Source organism: Pleurodeles waltl, chromosome 2_2 (genome assembly GCF_031143425.1).
Source record: "Pleurodeles waltl isolate 20211129_DDA chromosome 2_2, aPleWal1.hap1.20221129, whole genome shotgun sequence".
Taxonomy (NCBI): domain Eukaryota; kingdom Metazoa; phylum Chordata; class Amphibia; order Caudata; family Salamandridae; genus Pleurodeles; species Pleurodeles waltl.
In genome coordinates, this window is record NC_090439.1 from 849356468 (window position 1) to 849378411 (window position 21944).

At 45.1% G+C, this 21944-nt stretch overlaps 1 protein-coding gene across 2 annotated transcripts in view; it reads right to left on the minus strand.

The window, feature by feature from the left end:
- CDH17 (cadherin 17) overlaps positions 1–21944 on the minus strand; it is a 371516-nt gene that overhangs the window by 285629 nt on the left and 63943 nt on the right. For both annotated transcript variants that reach the window (XM_069220475.1, XM_069220476.1), the window contains one exon: positions 17322–17394. In XM_069220475.1, the coding sequence (XP_069076576.1) occupies positions 17322–17394 (73 nt within the window). The remainder of the gene's footprint in view (positions 1–17321; positions 17395–21944) is intronic.

The window sequence follows — 21944 nt, forward strand, 5'->3', positions numbered from 1 at the left end:
TACAAATACCAGACAAGGCCCCGACAGAGGCCTCCTCATACATGCATATATCATTATTAAATGTGGATGTCAAACACCTTAGGAATGTACCTGCGGTGAGCCTGCTTTCTCATCACATGGATTTAAGTCACCCAGATGAGTCAGGTTTTATTCCACAACGGAGTGCCCTCCATAATCTGAGTAGACTCTTGCTCGTGTATCACGCCCAGAAATTGCTGAAGGACGCTTATGCCTTAGCCCTCTTGTTTATCGAACAGGTGTTTGCCTCATTAGACTGGAGCTACCTTTGGCAGTTGCTAAGGAAGATGGGCTTAGGGCCTAAGTATACACAGAGGGTTAAACAGCTTTACACTTACCCCCCCTCTAGGACAGGATTCGGGGTGAGATGTTGGAAGCCTTCTTGCTACATCGGGGAATGAGGCAGGGGTGCCTACTGTCACCCCCTCCTTTTAGGGCTCACAATGGAGTCAATGGCGTAGGGGTAACAGAGGACTACACCCCGGTGGGGGGAATCACATGGGAGGCAACACCCATGTGGTCTTCCTCTGCGCCGACAATCCTCTGATTTATCTGAAGCAACTGGAACATTTGGTTCCGATACTCCTGAATGTGATGCAGGAGTTTAGTGAAATATCAGGCCTTTGCTTTAATCCAGCGAAGAGCAAACTGTTTCCTCTAGGGGGACTGGGAGGTCTCTGCTGTGGTCACTTCTGCAGGTGGTACTTCCCTGGGAACTGGACAGAGTGAAGTACTCGGGAATCAGACTGTCACACACAGAACAAAGGTTCCTTGACCTTAACATTGGGAGGGCTATGATCCTCAGTACGTTTTCAGAAAGAACTCCCCCATCATTGATGGGTAGGGTTGCTATTATTAAAATGAGCATGCGCACTAGATGGCTCTACGGGCATTCTATACGAAATTCCCAGACACGGTTTAAAAACCATGGATAGCCCAGTGGTGGAACTGTTATGGGCAAACAAGCATAAGCCTGTCAGTCTGTCCACCCTAAAATGGACCTGGTGTCAAGGGGGGCGTAAGGTCCCTGATATGGTGCTATACTATATGGCTGATCTCTAATATATGCAGGGCCCTGTGAGATGACATTGCTACTATGATGCTCCGCATCCAGGTAAAATGAGAGGGTGTGCTGGAGGACCCCATGATTACAAAAGATTTGGAGTGGGTACATGAGGGGGTGAGGATGGTCAGCTCCAACGCCAGATTTATATTATTACAATATAATTATGTACACCAAACTTACCTTTCTCCCGAAATACTCCATACCATATATGATACCTGCAGCAATATGGTGTAGGGGATTCTCGGTAGAATTTATTCACATTGAGTGGTTCTGTACAGCCCTGACACCCTACTGGCAGATGGTGCTGGTGACGTCAATAGAGCCACTAAGCTATACCGCTTACGACGAAGCAGGTACTGCTGGGGCTGATCCCCTTTCCTACTAACAAGAAACTTTGTAGAAACCTAGTCGAAAGTTTGTTTTAATTAGCATACTGTTAGAATAACACTGCATTGCTATAACATCTCACCTTGGAAGGTGAGAATGTCTTATCCGGAGCACCTCCATCTTGTCTGAGCTGAGCCAGACTGGCACTGCAGTCGTACAATGATGGAAGGGTTCAAACAGGTCTGTGCCTAATGTGCTCAGTGTAGTCAGATGCTGAGTATTGTCCACGTAGTTCATCCGGAGAAGGCCAAATGACTTAGTCAAATTCAGCAGGGAACATTTATAGATGATAAAAAGAGTTAGGATTGGTACTGACCCCTGAGGAACTCCTTGGTGCAGAGTTTTATATTCTGACACAAACTGGGGTAAGTAGACTGCTTGCGACCTCCCCGTAAGGTAGGATCTGCGCCAATTTTTCACCATCCCCTTTATACTTATCTCCTGATTCCTGGTTTAAATGATGCAACAGATTTAATAAAATCTGCTTTGTATGACAGCATTGGTAAGTCACTCTTTTCGGCTAGCAGGGCAGTTACCATGATATGTAGTGAACGAAAGCCTGACTGAGCAAGGTCTAAGATTCGGTCAGTCGACCAGATAGGCACTGGTTGATATCCACCTCCAAAATCTTAGCAGCAAAAAGTAACAAGGATGTTAGGCAAAAAGTTGGAGAGAATAGAGGGATGAGCACTTGATCTTTTTGAGCAATGTCGCTATCACAGCCTTTTCCACGCTTCAGGGATACGTCCACTATTTGGGGGACTATTACAATTGTGAAATAATGGGAGTGACAGAATTGGAATTAACGATTTCCACTGGGCTGAGAGTAGAGGTTCAATAGGTGATCCTGCATTATAAAGCTAGCAATGGAAATAAACACTTTCAAAGACGGAGGCTCCCAAAGACCCATATAGGTGCCCTGACCAAATTTATTGGTCATAGGAAGAAACACTCTGCCCTCTTATCCTGCCATACCTATCTTGGCTACCGAAAATGCCTCAGGAGGAAATGAGAGCTCACCAGAGAGAGTCAAAGCGTTAATAATAAAGGAGATCTGCCACCTCATGGGTATTCTCAATGGTGCCCACAGAACACTTAGGAGCAGAGAAGTTTTCGACAATTTGAAACATCTCCCTATCAAAGTTTCTTGCCTCCAAGATTTTGTTGGTTTTGACATTTGTTTTTGCAGAAAACACAAATCTTTAATATTCCTGAGGGCTTTCTTTTAGCCTTCCTGGCAGATAGAGTAACCACTGTGCCAAAGTCATTCCAGCTTTTTACAAAACTGCTTAGCATTCCTTAGGGCTGGCAAATACCGCAGAGTAGTGGGTTTTATGATACCTCAGGGCTATCACAGAATTTTTAGTATGGTACTTACCTCCTCCTTTATTAGCTTCAACTTGTTGCAAATTGATTTGGGATTTTCCACCATTCAAAAGAAGAGAGTAAGGGTAAAATAGGCACTAGAGACACTGAGGTATATATTTAGGAGGTATTTCACTATTTATGCAGACATTGCACCTCTCACATGGTTATCCTGCCATAAGGATACCAATCCAAGAGAGCTTCATTGGTTCTTAGCACTTCAGTCTTTTTCATTTTCTGTTTTTCACAAGACAGTCATCCCACAAGGTAACATTGATTACCTTACCAAATCCCACAATATTGTCCGGACTGAACATCAGGCTCTTTGCATATGCAACATCCCGCACAGCATCGCAAAATCTAAGATAAAAATGCCTTGTGCTGATCAGCAGTTGGGGTGAATCTGCTATAGTAGCAGGGTAAGGGAAATGTTTTACCAACAGCTTGAAAATGTACTGCCACTAAAGCCTTTCTTACCAAACCGCATCTTCCATGTATCAGAGGGGCATTCAGCTGTACTTGCTCCCATGGGTGGGGCAGTGGCACTATATGAAAGAACACATACTTTCATAGTGACTTATCAAGGGGTTACCAAGAGAAAGGAAAGAGAAAACCCTAAGGAAGGACCACATTATTTGATTCTCCCCAACATTAAGTAGGTGTGGAACAAGGCAAAGGAAGATTGGACCCAAATAACGCAGTGAACACCAAATGGGCAGGCGGGTCAAAGCAAAAAAACACACTCCAAGGAAAGGGTTAAACTATTTTCTCCCAATCAAAGAAAGGACAGGTGCCAAGGGGAGTGCCCATTTTAGAAGTGAAGGACTGGATTACTGACCGTTTCAACCACTGTAGTTCCGTAATAAAAGGCAGAAGCAGCGAGAGAGGCAGTGGAACAGGGTGGAAGTCATGAGGGATATCCTGACTTTGTCTTCTCTCTTTCACAGGCAAGTGATGATATGTGGGGAGACAGAGATTATTCCAGAAAATATAGCCATCGTAGGATTACTGAAAAAGGGGAACAAGAAGTCCAGCAGCATGGCATGAATGCTCCCTTATTTCTTTCCCACGTAGAACAAAATCAGGGCACTGAGTAAGACACTGCTAGCTCTGGATGGAATATATATCTGAGAAATTGAACTGTATGTTGGGAAAGAGCAAATAATTATTGCTAAAAAGGACTGTAGAGACCCATGTATAGGACAGAAACAGATGGCTGTATTAAAGAACAATACAAATCCTTATCACCTTATATATCATCAGCTCCTGAGTCGTCCAATCTCACAGACTCTATGAAGCAAGGTTCCAGTTTTTCAGAGATTCACATATGATCCTTGTAGTATTTATGTAAGTCTACACCACCCAGTAAAATTAACAACATAGTTTTCCAAGAAAATTAACAAAGCATCATTTATACATTCAGACTTTCCACTACATGGAACATCTCAAGGTATTTTAATGATCGGAAACTGCCTGTCAGGCCCATGTAAAGAGCCACAATTTTACAAGTTTTCTAGTGTTTGTCTACCTTTGCAGTTATACCCAACCATGAATGCCTGCAGCTCCCTGCTAATCATAAATCTGTCACTGAGGGAATCCTACAATAATTTAGTTATGAGGTTAATAAGATGCCTATTCCATAACTTCATCAGTGTGCCTTTTCTGCCATCATACCTCATCAATGGACTCATCAAAACTGATTACAAGAGCCCTTATAATCCATATGGGTCTGGCAATGGTAGTCTAGTATGCCACAGTAGTTACCAGACCCATGTGGGTTTACAAGATGCGTGGTAAATCTCAGAATCGTGTGTATTTCTGTTAGAGATCTGGCTGCTGAAATTGCAAGTGAAATATCAGGGTTTAAAGAGGTATCACCAGTTTATTCCATAATTATTCATCACAAAGAACCATGAAGGTCAAACTAGTAACCCCATTGTAAGAAATTGGATTATTCTTTGGGGTGAGTGACTGCCCACTTCAAAAGATAATCATAACCATTGTAATGGTGAACTCTCAAAGTCACTAAATGTCCCTGAGCTCAACCCCCTGGCAGCCATGGCACAAAGCAGACTCGCTTAATTTAGGGCAATGTTTAGTTTAAGTTTAATGTATTTATAGAGCGCATGGCTACCTGGGAGCCTCCCAGCTCTAATACGGTTCCCAACAGACCAACAAAGGGGTTATACTCTAAATAACCAGGTTTTAAGCTATCTGTGGAAGGAGAGTTCTTGGCTGTTCAGACAGAGCTCTGAAGGGAGGGAGTTCCAAAGTTTAGCTCCTAAGTAGGACATGGACCTACCACCCCGTCTGACTCTCTTAACCAATGGGAGCCTGGCCAGAGCGGCTGTTGAGGATCTGAGAGACCTGAGAGGCGAATCAAAGGAGGCGACAAATCTTAATAAGGCAGGACCTCTATTGTGTAGTGCTCTGTGAATGAGGCATAGAGATTAAAACTTTACCCATTGCTCCACCGGAAGCCAGTGGAGGAGGGAAATAGAGGCTATGATGGATTTATGTCTAGGAGTATTCAAGAGGAGCCGAGCAGCGGCATTCGGAACTACCTGTAGTCTTATAACCACACACTTGGGAGAGCTTAAAGGAGAGGGAGAGGTAAAGATTGTTACTATGGTCCAGAACCCAGAAGATCAAGGCCTGGACTATGAGCTTTTTGGCTAAGAATGGGAGGACTTTAAAATTTTTCCTTAAAAGTCTGAGAAGACTAAAACAGGTGGCAGCAGTCTTTTTAGATTGATGATCCATGGGGAGCCGTGAGTCAAGCCAGACTTCCAGGCTCTTTATATTATCTTTAGGAGGAGGCAGAGCTTTCAGACACTCCGGCATAAGTGAACGGAGATCCCGGAGGAGGTGATTCCCTAACAGCATCCCTCAGTTTTGTCCTCGTTTAATCTAAGTTTGCAATGAGAAATCCATCTAGTCACAGCTTGAAGACAAGGGGTCAAGTGAAGGGTGACAGATGTTAGATTTGGTGGAAAAGGAAAAGACCAATTGAGTGTTGTCGGCATAGGACACCAACCACGGACCATTTGGTTTTATAATCTCTGCTAATGGGTACATATAGAGATTGAACAGTGTGGGGTCAGGGAGGAGCTCTGGGGCACCCCACAGTTGAGCGAGACACGGTTAGAGAGATATGAGTGATCGAGAACTTGAAAGGTCCTATCCTCCAAACTCTTATTTTATCCAACTCTTTCCTTACTGTGCTGATTGTCCTTCTGAAGGGCTGTCGTCATATAGGGGATCAGAGGACGTGGTCAGTGTGAAGCGGAAGCAGAAGCACGAAGCACGGAGACCGTGATAGCAGCAGCAGCTGGCAGCCGAGGAGTCGAGGAGCTGCCAAGAAGGCAGCCAAGGAGGCCGTAGTACGGTGAGGTGTGTAGTTGTGTTGAGGGGTTGTCACAGAGAGCTGTGAGGCAATCGGGTGAGGCTGAGGGGGCAGAGGTGTGGAGGCACTCCTGGTGGTGGATTTGGGGCTGCAGTGGTGCCACCGGCTACCGCTGGGTCGCTGTGTTGTTGTTGTTTGCCCCCAGCCCAGCTTGGCCACCTGCCCCTCACCCCCCCACCTACCCTCGCTCGGCCCACCTGCCCTCCACCCTTTGCCTTGTTCCACCACACTCTCGCCGTAGCGCCTTAGCACTGAGGCCCAATTGCTCTCCTCTCTGCTTCCCCTCAGACCCCTACTGCCTCCTCTACACCCCGTGGCACCCCTCGGCATTCTGTGGTGGCCATAGGTGTCTGGATGGGTTCTCCAGACTGATTGGCCGGCCAGGGTGCCGGGAGCCCAGTGGGGAGGCGAGGAGGGGTGTGGAGGGTCGAGGGTGGAAATAGGGTGGAATAGGAGTGTTGGAAGGATTGTTGGAAGCAGTCCTTGTCACTCTACCCGCCTTACCCCCCTCCTGTGTCCGCCATCTGCCTCTCTGCTCTGCTCCCACTCTCAGACCTCTCAGACCTCCAGGCCCATTCACCTGGGCCATCTGGGGCACCAGGCACAAGAAAACCTAGGTGACAGGATACCACCAAGCCAAGAGTCACGCTGTTCCCTTTCTGCATCACTACACCATCTTCTCTTGGTGCAGTGGCAGCTCCAGGGGTCACCAGGAGCTACCAGGGTGCCACCATAGGAGTGGCTAGAGAGCTGCATCGCAGTGCAGTGCAGCAGCAGCAGCAGGCACGTGCGGTGACTGCAGTCAATCACTGCGAAGGGTGCACTCCAGTCAACCGCAGAAGCAGCCCAGTTAGGGTAGGTCTGGCTTGCGAGGTCTGGTGAACCTCACTTGCAGTCGGCATCATCAGCAGCACCCCCACCTCTTCTCTGCGCAGCAGCAGCCCAAAGGTTGCCAGGAGACTTCAACTGGTGCAACTGGAGAATCACAGCACACCCATTCTTCAGGGCAGCAGAAGCAGGTAAGGAGAAATAAGTCAGTCACTGCGAAGGTTGGGCTCCAGCCTACCGCAGAAGCAGCCCAGAAAGCGTGGGTGCAGCATGTGGGGACTGTCGAGCCTCACTTGCCAAGGCAGCATCAGCAGCGGTATCCACTTCACTCCCCTTTACCTGCACCTGCATCAGCAGAGCCCAGCGAAGCAGACATAACAGCTGGCCAACAACTCCACTAGCCTGACAGGACAAATTGGGTGGCAAAAGAAGGGGAAAAGGTGATCATGGGGTCAGGTGAAACAAGAAAATCTCCTCTCAAAAAAACAGCAACAGCAAAGACAAAGAGGAGACTCCAAGCTCCGGACAACCACCTCACCCCACTGACAGTGCCACCTCTCATTGAGATTGAGGATAAGTCGGAGGTGGATCAGGAAGTAGATAGACCTAGGGTCAGACACGAACTTGAAAAAGCAAAAAAACACCATACTACAGACTGTCAATCAAAAATCTACACCAAGTTCTCCTTTCTAAAAAATGACAGATCCGCCTTCTTCTGAAGCAACATACAAAGCTTACAACCCTCCACAAAACCAATGGAAGGCAGCCCATCTGGAGCTGATCCCCCCACAATGGGGAACACTCCAAGTTCAAGCTCCAGCCGGTTTGCCAACATTAGCACAACCCCACCACCCTTGGGGCAGCACGCCCAATCTATCAGGGCCGACGTCCACACGCAACTCCTGGCAGGCCCCGGAAGAACAATGGCAGGCCACCCCCCAACAGAACGCAACTTGCCAAAATGACTTAGTGCTTTGTGGAACGGAAGTGGCAACGTTTACGCTCCCAAAGAGGAGGGTCAGCCGTCTACTGAAACCAGGTCACGACTCTAGCCTCCGACCTATCCCCTCAAGGAACTTCTATGAATGCTGCAAATCAGGCACTCCGCCTGCCAACCTCCTCAGCGAGTTCGCAAACAGAGGGTGTCGGTATAGCAGCGGATGGAGAAACTCTTTCCTATCTAGACACGCAAGAATGGGAGGACATGCTGATTGCTTATTCTCCCCAGACTATAAAAGTACCACTGATCCTGCTGTCAGTCAACTGTCACACAAGGGTGGCGAAAGGACCAACGCGAGTATGGACATGGGCACAGCAACATCAACTGACCAGGACCCCAGAGCCTCTCTACTCAAAACCATGCAGCTCCTAGTCGAAGCTCTTCATTACCACTCAGACAAAATGGATGTTCAACTAGCCCTACTTAACACACTGAGAGTGTTTGTAACAAGAATAGACGGGAAAATAGGTGACCTAAAATCTCTCCTTACACAGCCTCAAGAAAATCCTGTGAGCGCTCTGACCGACTGTTCATGCGGGCCGATAATAGACAAACTATCTATGTTACCCTCCATGCTTAGCAATCTGTGCGCCCCTCTAAAATGGGTCTTAGCCACCCCAGACCCCCTTCTTCCAAAGCCCCCCCCCCTCTGGCTTACGACCCACAAAAAATCCATTTGAGTTCAGCCCAGAGCATCGTCCATGGGCTAGGAATAATGGGCCAGGCATTAACAAAGGGGCCCATCCAGAAGCTACCCGCAACAGTAGCTCTAACCACCGCTGCCCTAACAACACCTACTATCCAAACACCAGAGAACAAGCAACAACCTGGGAGTCCTGTGGACGGTAACCTCATCAAGAAACTCAACGCTAAGCAAATGCGTGTCCATAGGCGAAAAGGTCACAAGAAGAATTTTACAGGGAATGGTAAGGCCAGCATCCTGGCATTTAAACTGGCAACTGACCCCAAACCGGGATCACCCGCAAACATGTCTCTTAACGATGTTATATCTCCCTGGTCCCCTAGGTCGAAGGTATCCCTAGAGCACCCATGCTCAGATACAGTCATCCATCGGGGAAGTTCGACCACAACCGCTCCCTCCTCACCTGTTACCATAGGTCAGGAGGCTTGTGATACTCAATCGATTAAAGCAGATCAGCCATCCACAGGAAACATGGTGAGGGGGGTGAGGTTCCACAAACCATCAGCACAACCACCTAATTGTTTGCACCTCGCCCACCGGCCTCTAGCTCAGAGAAACGGGAGGGCAACAATGCAGAATCCGACTCTCTGCAGTCTGCACAAATTGAAGCAATTTCAACACACAGAAACCACAACCAACCAATACGATTGACCTTACTGAATCATAACATCGTACCAGCAAAGGACCTTCCACTACGGGACAGCTGGAAACCTCAGCTTGTGACTTGCATACTAACCTGCCCCCCACAAGATACGCAAGCGGGGAATCTCACTGCCAATATGCCCAATAATTGCTGGAGTCTGAAAGGGAGAGGAACATCACACCAACCTTTGCAGGAACTGGAATCTCGACCTGAGTCTATAAACACTAACATATTGATTTTTCATCCTCACTACAAATCCAAGGGCACAGCACAGGCGACATCCTGAACAGGGGAAACATACTCCGGCTCTTATCGCACATTCCATCTACAAGCGGTCTGAGTACAACAGACCTCCTGACAGTAGAATTTGTCTGCCCCCACACATCAGCAGCCCTCGAAGCAACCAAGGCTAGATGGAAGACAAGCCCAATTGCCCAATCAATCTTCGGCAAAAGAGCAACCTTTGAACGTTGGGGCATCAGTATCACCGCGCACAGTGTGGTGGGCTACCCGACCCCTCTATTAACAGTTGGTCAAGCGTCAAAACCACACACCCCCAATCAAGGAAACTCACTCCATATTTAAGAGCCCCCGGGGCTGTTCATTAACGTCCTCAAGTTCCTTCTTCACCACTCTGGGTGAGTCCCGGAGCCACACGTTGCACACTCCAGCAGTCTCTCTCCAACCTAATAATGATTTAAGGCGGATCTCAAGAACAATTAACAACTGTAACGGGTCCCGGTGACATACGTTAGACACAAGGAGGGCCGTCACATCAACAAAGGAAGTTCTATGTCTTTACTCTTGGAATGTGAATGGCCTACTCACCAAATCCTCAGATCATTACTTCATCCAATATATCAGCACCTTTGACATTATACTAATGCAGGAAACATGGCTGGAAGAACCATTCTACCTACAGGGCTATACGTGTTTCTTTATGCCAGCAATCAGAAAAGCAAAGTATGATCACCTGCTGGCTGGCCTAGCTACCTACGTCTCTCTTGCACTGTTAGTCAGAGCCACTCCTCTGGTCTCCATGCTTTCACTTACCAACACTGTGATAATTACCACCACTATTGTCGTGCCTAGAGTAGAGATAGCATTACTAAGTACTTACCTTCACCCATAGCTCAAATCTAACGAAGTTACTAGGCTAGTGGAACAACTTGAGAACTATATAAGTAGTGCCGTAATAGCTGAAACGGCCACCATCATCGTCTCAGGCGACTTCAACTTGCATCTACTTGGAGCTTCTACAGATGAGGCTGCAATCGCTCTTTCCAGTGCTTGGAGTCTTTCCACACAGGGGGCCAATAACCACGGATGATACACGAGGACAAGCAGGACACTACTCAAAGGCCTAGAACAACTACAGTTAAGAGCCCTACCTGTCGTTTATGCGGAGAAGACACAGAAGATCTTCCACAAGTCCTCTGCTCATGTGAACTTCTTGCAGCAGACAGAAAAGCTTTGCTAAAGAACAAGCTCAATGACAGAGGCCTACGAACAAGGAGGCAAGCCGTGCCGGTGTGTTTTGCACCTGGGGACCTGCAACTGAACTGCGCCCTAGTAACATTTCTATCCCAGGTAACACAGATACAGCGCTTAACACAGCAAGCCATCGACTCTACGCATCATCTTTCTCCAGTCCTTAACACGGACCCTTAGGTACAAGACCTCTGTTATCATGACAAACTGGGCTCTTAGCCACCACACGCGCCTAAGCAACCAACCAGTGAAAAACCTATGACCTAATGACTGCTTAAATTTAAGATTTTAAACAAAAAGTGTGTAGATTTGTGCTAACTGTTTTAAGTAACAGCTGTGCTAGTATTCCATTCAATGGTTTTAGTTAACTATGCAAATAAAGTAAGTAAGGTCCTGAAACAATGACACACATAAAACTGTCTATGCAAGTCCACACTGGAGGATCAAACTACATTCAAATTCATGGGGATACGCCGCCTTAGGCAGGCCATTACAGCCTGCTTTAAACCAGTGGTCACACAGCTGTACTGCAGGCTAGTGAAATACCTCATGAGGGTTGAGTGAAAAATTGAAAAAACTACTCCTGCAACTGAGACAAGCCTATATTCCTCTCAGACCAAGCCCACAGGCTGCCTGCCCTAAACTGAAACAATGAACAATAAAAAGACAGGAGACCAAATCCCACCTCACACCCTCACACTGGCATATAGGAGAGCTCGGTTACTTTATTGTATTTTTGGACAGCCAAAGACACAACAATAAATGGGTATGGAGTTCACCTGCCTTCTATGACTATTTGCTGTTAGTCAACTGACAATAGACAGGAGTTTATGTACAGTTCTGCCCCAAATTGAGTCTCAAAATAAAGGAGAGCTATAGTTGAACTAAGTCTGGTACAGATGGCTATGGCTGGACCTTGCCATCACATTAAAACTTATACTTTCTTAAAACTGCACAGAGATGACTGTAGCCAGCACTGATATCTAAGCACATCTGCACAGCCAAGCTTAACTTTGTACCTAATTGAAACTGGAACAATCCTCTAAAAAGGAGGAGAGCCATTTTAACACACTGCCAGTGATCCCAGCGTCCTCCATTCTTTCAATCAGAATGGAGTGATCAACCGTATCAAAGGCTGCACGGAGATTGAGCAAGATAATGGCCGCCAAACCCCCTCAATCGAGGCGACTTCTGACCTCTTCCATGACAGTAAGCAATACTGTCTCAGTGCTGTGTTGAGGCCTGAACCCCATTTGAGTGGGGTGGAGGATAATGTGATCCTCAAGAAAGCCTATAAGATGACTATTTAAGTGTTTTTCAATTAGTTTGGACACAGCCAGCAGCAGGGAAATCGGCCTGTAATTATTGAGAAGAGCTGAATCAAGATGTTTTTTTTTTTAACAGTGGCTTAATTATAGCGTGCTTCCAATGGTGCGGAACATGGCTCATAGTTAGAGAGGAGTTGAGAAGGTTAGCCAGGACCGGAACAATTACTGCTGACCCCAGGGCCAGGATATGTGGAGGTGCTGGGACCAGTGGAGAACCTGACTTCACGGAATGAAGAAGATTAGTGACCGAATCTTCTTTGAGGGAAGGGAAGAGATAGTGGGATGTTGTGACGTGGAATGACTAGGGTGGTCTGTTGACCAGTAGGAATTAACCGGGAAAGCTGAACAAATGTTTAGGATTTTCTTTTTTAAAAGTGGGCAAGATTGTTGCTATGTTCTTGTGACGCTTCTATTTGATCATTGTGCGGGACAGGGTGAAAAATCTCTTTGAGAATTTGAAAGACTTCCTTCGGAGTGTTTAAAGATTGTTCAATATTGAAAGCGTAATAGGATGCCCGCACTGATCGGATTTCTGAGTGAAAGGCTCTAATTGCGTTCCGATACTCAACTTTTAAAAAGTTGTCATGCAGCTTTCTCCAACGCCTCTCAAGGCGTTTACATTCATTTTTTTTTAAGGTGTAGGTGAGGAGAAAACCATGGTGGGCCTTTTTTGATCAGACTCCTGTTTTGGTCAAAGTATTTATGCAGTACCAAAAGTCAAACAGCTATAAAAATCCCAAACCAATTAGAAGAATAGCACAAGATGTAATAAACAAAATGACAGGTATTCAATAATGGGAACAGGAGCTGTGAGTTTGTAAAGATTTAAAATGAATTAGCACTAAGCATTCATGATAGTCAACTGATCTCGGTAGACCCGGATCTAGGCAAGATTTGAGGCCGACTGTGATGGAGCATGGTTCAGATACACCAACTAGATTAGTCCTGGTCAAAGATTTTACCTTCTGAATTAGGGACGGATTTATATCTTGGTAGTATAGATACTCCATTGGAACACTGGTAGAATATCTATCGCTTTATAATTCTCTAATTCTTCTGACTAGCAAACCTAATTCCTTCACTAATTTGCAATCTCTGAATTGTTTTGGGTGTATTTCTTCACCTTTCCCCTGAAATAGGATAAACCACTGTAATTAACGAATGTAAATCTCCAACCATGTCCTCAGTTGGATGGGGTAAGAAAGGTTTGTGAATACACAATTGTTCAAGTTTTGGGGTGTTCCGAATATAGAAATGTGATGTAAATTTACGGAAGCGACTTAACTTATGTTTCTATTTCTCAATGAGATAGATATTTTCTCTTAATAGAAACACGTTCCCATTCCCCAACCATAAGCTGCATATTCTCACTCTGCAAATGCTTTTCTTCTTGCGCGTGATAGGTGCATGGTTCTAAGTGTTTTGAGGATGTAAAACTACTTGTAAGGAAATGGGAATAGCCAAAACGTTATGAATTTGTTGGTATTTGCTTTCGTTTTTTAAAGGTCGGCCCTGCTAATTTGATGGGTCACAAAATTCTAACGAATTCCCGCCCTGAATAATGTCTACCACCCAGTTAGGAGATATAATCACACTGAAATCTCTCTGTGAGTACACCTTTATAAGTGTGAAACCGACTTCTGTGAATTACAAAACGTGCTTTTTGCATTAATAAAAAATACTATTTACGCCTGTACTTAGCTATGCGAATGCGGCACTTAGAGTCGACAGGTGGATCATGCGTCCTGTTTTCCTCCTTTTCACTCCCCTTTGTTCTTTCTTCACCATGATTCATCTGGCCCACGTCCTTCACACCTCCTCACACTCATTCAGATCACTAAAAAGCCACAACCAAGCCTGTTTATGACAGCCAACCTTTGGTTCACCCCAGTTTATGATGCCTCACCTGCACTGAAGATACACACATAGGTCTTCTAGTCTTTACTACAGGGTTCAAAGTTTGGTCATGTTATCAAAGCTTCACATCTACGTCCTTCCAGTTTAATACTGCTCCCGTGAGTCATTCCATTTCAAAATGTATTTGCTTTCTATGAGTCACACTCTGCACACAGATCAGCCATAACCTGCTACTCTCTTGCAGAACCTTACTTTGACAACTGCTACTTGACAAACTATCAGATTGGAACCGGCAATCAAGTTGAAATAATGTGCATTTATTAGTATTTTATTTTCAGTAAAGTGAACAGTGATACACTGATCCAATTGCCTATGCAATGAATTGTATCTGGCTGTGATCTCACAGCATAATAAGCTGCAGTCGGTCGCATTCGACTGCAAAGGTGTGGTGACCATTAGTTTGGTTTGGCATCATTTGAAATGTTAGCAATGAAAACACAGATGCCTTTCCATTGTGGAGCCCTGTTATGGCCTGCGTTAGAGAGGAGTGCCAGTAAGCAGGATGGGTGCCAGGTTGAGGCTGGCTGAGAAACTGATTCCGCTCTTTAGCTTCGCTACAAGAAACAAAGGCAGCCCCCCAACTTCAGAACTGCTCTTATGCTCCTACAGGTCAAAAAGAAGCTGAAGGCTCATCTGTTCGTTGAACAGTGTCCGCCCACACACGTTACCTGCCATTTTGTAAATGTGCTGCACCAATACCATACATACCTACAAACATACAAAGACATAATAGGTAAAGTGTGTGACATAGAGATAACCAATGAGGGCCAATGTTCTGATTTCTTAGAGAATGCTAAATCCCAGGGAGTATCCACAAGCGGTACTTCATGCACCACCTTTACGGGCTTGTGTGCATGTATAGCAGGCAACAGGCATGTCCATATGCGTACTTATGCTTCACTACTGTTTGGGGTGTAAGAGTGAGAATGTTTAGTCCTCTGAGGTGGGATTTGATTATTACCTGTCAAAATGTGGAGTAGCTCTGAGTTGCTCAGAGTTGCACGAAAACAAACATTACAAGCGCCCAACGCTCCAGGGCATGGCTGAAAAAGTTGGGCATAGGAAGCGGCCTCTGGCCAGGCCATGCCTATGAACCACAATCCTCCCTCAGACCCCCACCTCACACATTACAACCGCAGAAGCTTCACCTCCACATTATCAAGCAACTGCATAAACTATACCCAATGAAGCTTGCAAGGTCCCTTGGTGCAATGCAGGTAAAGCTTGTGCAGCAACGCCCACAAGAGTACTGTGATACATCACGGGAGGGATACACTGGATGGACGTACCACAGTATTCGCAGCACAGTAAAACCTTTTTTTAATTTTGAGGCTTGAGGGTAGATCCCTCTAGGTCCCCTCCACAAGTGCCAGGGGGTCAAGTTATCACTAACCTGCCCCCTATCTGTTTCTTTTCTCTCTTTTGCAGGACAGGTGACTGAGCCCCCAAGTATTAAAATGACTGCCACAATATCTTTGTTGATGTTGTGGCTGCCAATCAGATTTTATCTTTAGAGCCACTGGATGCATGGATCATCTGTGTCTGTATATATCCATAAATCTGTAAACCTTAATACACTAGATCACAAAAAGCACACATTCTGAGAAAAATGTATAGCTTTCTGCCAAACTTGATGTAATTGTGTTCAGACATTTTCCTGTATCGCTGTTCACAGGTAAATTGTGAGGGGGGAAAATGTGTTTTGGACCTCCTTTTTTTCAGCCCCTGCATGATTACTCTGAAACTTTCTAGGAAGAAACTAACACGGATGAGAATTCTTTTGAACGTTTTGTGAAGATTTGTCAAATGGCGCCAAAGTTATGAGCAAACTAAAGAGGCAGTTCCCTATGGAAGCTTGAACCTAACTAAAACTACCCATTTGCGACCTGGAAACACTTGCAAGTACCATCTACGTCGAACTGAAAAGTGACAAAACCTTTTGTAACTCCAGGCACAGTATTACAGCTGTGGATTGGTCAAATATTATCAAAGCCAGCCTTGAATTAATAAAAATAACCTCTGACATATATTTCACTCTAGTTAGAGCTCCTCAGAGAGGGATAGCTTTGTCCAGTCACAAGAGAGCACCCAATATAAGTCAAGACAATACCCTTTCTAGATAAATGAGATCTGATTGCCTGCCACCACATCAAGAAAGATGTAGGGGCAGTCATTTTAGGGCTCTGGGACTCGGGGGTTGGGCGGGGGGCCTAGCCTCTGGGGCTTTTGGGAGCTAGGTCCTGCATCCAATCCCTCCCCCCACTGTGCACGGGGTTTGGAGCAGAACCTGGCCGAAACCTGTGCGCGGCTTAGGACTGGCAGTATGGATGGTCAGAAAATACTTCTTTACTGTAAGAAAAATTATAGAAATTCACTGAAAAGAACAAAGGTTAAAGGGTTGCTATAAATAGGTACAAATGTCATTTAAATCATACAGTTTTTAATGAACAAACCACTGAAATTTGGCTATAGCTATCTCAATTACCTATCACTCATGTCCTAAAGTAACTATAACTCACGCTCTCACCATGCTGTGCTAATTACCTCCAGTATTACGTCAGTCATTACATGCTCTATGACACCATGGATAACAACACTGGTTGAGCCCACCCACCATACACTTTAGTCTACCAGGCAAAGACTTGATGATGAAACATGCCACATAGAAAAGGTTACCTCTCCCTTTGTTTTGATTGACTGACTCCTACATATTTATTGAGGTCATCCTGAAACCCTGGCTGGATTTTAGTATTTGGCAGCCTGATAAGTCCAGCATTCAAAATAATCTGAAATCATTTTTTAATCTGTTTCTTGAACAAAAACACATAATGAAAAGAGACTTAACGACACATATACCCAGCCCTTTCAATAAAATACATAAAAATACACAATAATGTGAATATTATTTCATAAACGGAGTTATTATAGATTGTGCAAAGGCAGCCAAAAGTAAAACAACTTAAATGTCCTAGCAAATATTTGCTTCCAAAATATATCATAACGCATCTGTATTGCTAAGAAACAGATTTATACATATTTCAGTGATGAGCGTGTTTATTAAGTGACCATTAAAAACTACTTGTTCATAAAATGCATCTTTCAAATAAAGGCATCAGCGGCACTGCCACAGGTTTCTACATATTAACATAAAAAATAAAAGTTGTCTTACCAAGAAAAAAGAGAAGTAAATTAATATGCATAGGGAGAGATGTCTTTGCATGTCGATGGCTTGGTGGCACTTCCTATGGGGAAAATAAAATGGGTTACATAATATATATATTTGTGGAATCAGTCTGAGAGTTTCCATATAGCAAACCATCAGAAATTCAGGCCAAGGCAGTGTTTCACTGGGTTTTAGCAAATATGTGACCCACCAAATACGATACAATACAAAATGGCACATAACTCTATGTCATCAAAATTGCACCACTGTGCACATTGAGTTGTATATTTTCATATATAGCATTACAACCAAGACAATACAATCTTTGAGAGACAATGGATGCTTGGAAAGATAAAAATATTAATGTACAGACTATGAAGAAACTGTTTTATCTCCTGGCAAGATGTACTTGCCAATTGCTGTTTTCAAAGGATAGAAAGACTGGGCTTGTGGAAACATCAAATTGTAAAATTCAGTAGGTCTTTCGGAATACATAGCAATATGAAAACCATCTACAATAAAATTAATCGCAGGTATTTTTTGTCCTACAAATTGGCTGTGGATATCTTAGAGATCTTACTCGTATTGACTACTTGCTGGGTCGTGTCGACAAGCCCTGCCCTAATAAACAAACAGTGGCAAAGTCAATATGTCTCAAATATACAAGAGCGTTTGGCAATGATATTGTATTTTAGCTATGTTTCACAGCGGTGTGCCTGTGCAGCATGACTAAAAGTAAAGTTAAAAAAGAAGCACTGTGATGTGGCCACCACTTATGCCACGTAATCAAGCTTTTTTTGGGCAGGATGGGGCAAGATGGGCTGGGACGACAAGCAAGGACGGAGAAGGGGGTGGGGTTACAGGCAAGGAACAACGATTGGGAATAGGGGTGGACGAAGATAACCAAACAGAGATGTGTATTGGAGGGGGTAGATCCATGGAGATGGGGGTTAGCCACATGAAGAAGTGGATGGGAGGGAAAGCAGCAACACAGAAAAGGAGTGGGTGGGAGAGAGAGAAGCAATATGAAGAAGGGGTGGGTGAGAGTTAGAAGAAGCACCACTGAGAATGGGGAGTGGGAAGAGAATAAGAAATAGTAACTCCATTACACTGCAAGGAGCAAATGGACACTAATCAAGATGAAGCGATCTATGATTGCTCCGTGGTCCACAGAAAGAAAAGAAAGTGATGCTCGGCACACGCTGTCCAATTAGGAGGCAGTAAAGAATAGTGACAATGAAGTCAACAAATGGTAAGCAATGGGAGGTCTCCAAGCCTTTTTGCTGTAAGCAATACCACTCACAGCAACAGTGCATGCGCAGTCAGCAGACGAGACCTAAAAACCAGATGGCCTTGGCGTGCTCCATGCTGCACACTCATGTATGTTATGTTATGTTATGACTGTTATTAAACCACTACACATTGTAATGATGACCTGTGTCCAAGAAGCATTCTCTGACCGCCATTATTGTGTATAATGCTTCTTTTCCAGCATAAGGCAGTTGAATTTTTTGCAATAGATAATGAGCTTGGGAATCATTGGACTCAATCCACATTATTGTCACGTGTAAGTTGAGCTTGCACATATAGGTAGCTTTATCTTAGAAATGACCACTCGCAAAATGTAGTTTCACACTTGTAAAAAGATTTATTCAAACAAAAGTTTTCGAGTGAGAAAATCTACTCCCAGAACAGAGATGGGGAGTGCTGTGAAATGGGCTGTGAGTTGGTGCGTACCCGCAAACCTACACAACCATGGGTATTTACAATATTCTGTCTGTCTGATCCCTTTTCACTTTGAAGGCAGGACATAGGGCCAGATGTAGGAAGGTTCCCTTTTGCGAGTTGCAAATTGCGAGTCCCAGCAACTCGCAATTTGCAACTCTCAAAAGGAAATGCAGAAAGGTGTCTCAGACACCTTCTGCGACTCGCTATGGGGTCGCAAAGACCCACCTCATAAATATTTATGAGGTGGGTTGCAGTTTGCGACCCCATAGCGAGTCTAGGCACTCACGGGGATGGTGGCCTGCTGGAGACAGCAGACCACCATGTCCGTGACTGCTTTTAAATAAAGCAGTTTTTTTTTTTTCTCTTTGGTGCCCGTTGTCCTTAAAGGAAAACGAGATGCAAATAGAAAAAATACCGAAACCTTTTTGTTTCGTTTTTTTTCAGTGTATGCAGTGGTCCATAGGACCACTGCCTGCTCTGAAAAAATATTTTTGTGAGCATTCACAAAGGAGAAGGGGTCCCATGGGGACCCCTTCCCTTTTGCGAATGAGTTACCATCCACTTCAAGTGGATGGTAACTGCGAGTTGATTTGCGACCGCTTTCGCGGTCACAAATCAACTCTACATTGTGATGCGGTCGCTAATAGGAAGGGAACACCCCTTCCTATTTGCGAGACGGAATCACGTTTTGCGAGTCGGTACCGACAATTGCAGCGTAACACTACAAGCGATAATGCACGAGCTCCCTGTTGAAGGGGCCGGTTACCCTCTCGAGTGATTAGTGTGTTATATATATCAACATAACATAGCATTAATGAGAAATTAGTGAATATGGCTGCCAACTTTTGTGCAAACCTGCAGGATTTGCGCGACAAAATTAAAAAAAATATGCTGGTTCTTCAAAACAATTTGGGAAGATTACTGAAAACTGAAACCAAATTACATAATGTTTTATTATAGGCTTCAAACTACACCATAATTTCTCCTTTAAGCCTGCCCCAACATCTAATCTTAACTCCATCATTGTCTCTTTACCACCACACAACACCGCATCTTAAGAGGGCAGTAGTCGTTAAAAGCTTCCTGCGGAGGAACAATCTTACGGAGAGCAGCTGAATGATAACTCGACTCAAAGGCTGGGCAGCAGAGCTCTGCTCCATCGTCCCTCTTTAAGAGGTGCTACTGAATCTCCTGCTTCCTAAAGTGGACTATTCAGAAGCCACTGAGCAGTTAAAAAATAAAGTTATTCACTGCTAAAATAAAAATATTGGAGCTAGTAGGCCATATTTATACTTTTTTTGCGCCGCATTTGTGCCGTTTTTTGACGCAAAATCGGCGCAAACTTTCAAAATACAATTGTATTTTGTACGTTTGCGCCGTTTTTGCGTCAGAAAACGATGCAAATGCGGTGCTTAAAAAGTATAAATATGGGCCTAGGTTTCAATTAAGTTAACATATTTAGGATGTTTTCTTGGAATGGAAATGTGAAGAGGAATTGTGTGATTATTAATTTTATAACTCCCATATTTTTGATCCTTACATTTACTAAGCTTAGTGAGGTTTTTAATATTCAATTGCAAATTAAAGCTGTACTTCTAGCTTACCTTACAGAGCAAAAGGTTTTAGAGACTGGTCTACGATTGTCAATCACACGTTTATGTCCCACAAAAAGCCCTTGCTGCTTCTCAAATAGATGTACCTCCTGGTCAGCGTCTGTTCACCCGCCACCTGTTTGTTGCCTCTGCTGCGAGCGAACTGAGTGTCTGTCTGACTCTCAGTTCGAGGCCCAACTCCACCTGCAGGTTCCCGCCTGCACCTCATCCCTGGTGACCATCTGCATGTAAGTATCTTGCTGTTTGTCTTTACTCCTGCTTTTACTTCTGCTTTTTACATCTGATTATTTTTCTGTCATTTTTATTTCATTTTGCTTTTCTTTCTTTCTTGTCTCTTTCTGTCTCCCTGTGTTTTCCTGCACCACTGCTGCCCCTGCAGCCCCGCCTCCTCTCTCCATGTGAGTTACTTTCTCGCCCTCCCGCCTCCCAGCTGACCGGACCCCCCCACCTCCCTCCCCTTCTTAATAGTGGCCGCACCAATGGCGTGCTAAAGGCAAGCCCATCTGCATCCTTCCATGCCTGGACTACGCCCAGCGCCACAATCCCAGGCCCTCCGACCTTCTATCGCCACAACGCAAAGACCCTCCACACGCTGAACACAGGACGATCCGCCGCTGGCCGTCTCTCATCACCTAGGGACACCGAAGGACCATTCTCCTGCCTCCACTGCCATTGCACTCTCACCCTGCACGAAACACCGGACCCTCTCACCGCTGAACCATCGAACACCAACCTGGAGCGTCTCAGCTGCATCCTCCTCAATGTTCACTCCCTCCACAAACATGCCGTAGAACTCTGGGACCTATTGGACTCCACCTGCACGGACATCGCCTTCCTCACTGAAACTTGGACAAACCCAGCATCTGCACCGGACATCGCCATCGCCATCACCATCTCCAGTGGCTACAAACTGCTCCGCAAAGACCAGCCTTCTCACACAGGCGGCGCCTGGCCATCATACACAAATACTCCCTCTGCTTGACAACCAACACAGAAGAATGCTCCCTTCCTCATGGAACACCTCCACCTCCAGATACACGTCACGCCCAAGTCATCCTTCCATGGCACCCTCATCTACAGGCCACCTGGCCCTCGTCCAGACTTCAGCGACTCCATCGCCGACATAATTTCTCCTCACACTCTTGCCTCCTCGACCTACTTCCTCCTTGCGACTTAAACTACCACATTGACAGCAGCTACAACACCAATACACCTTCCATGCTTGACAACCTCACCACAATAGGACTAAAGCAACTGGTCACCTTACCAACACTCATCGCAGGACACA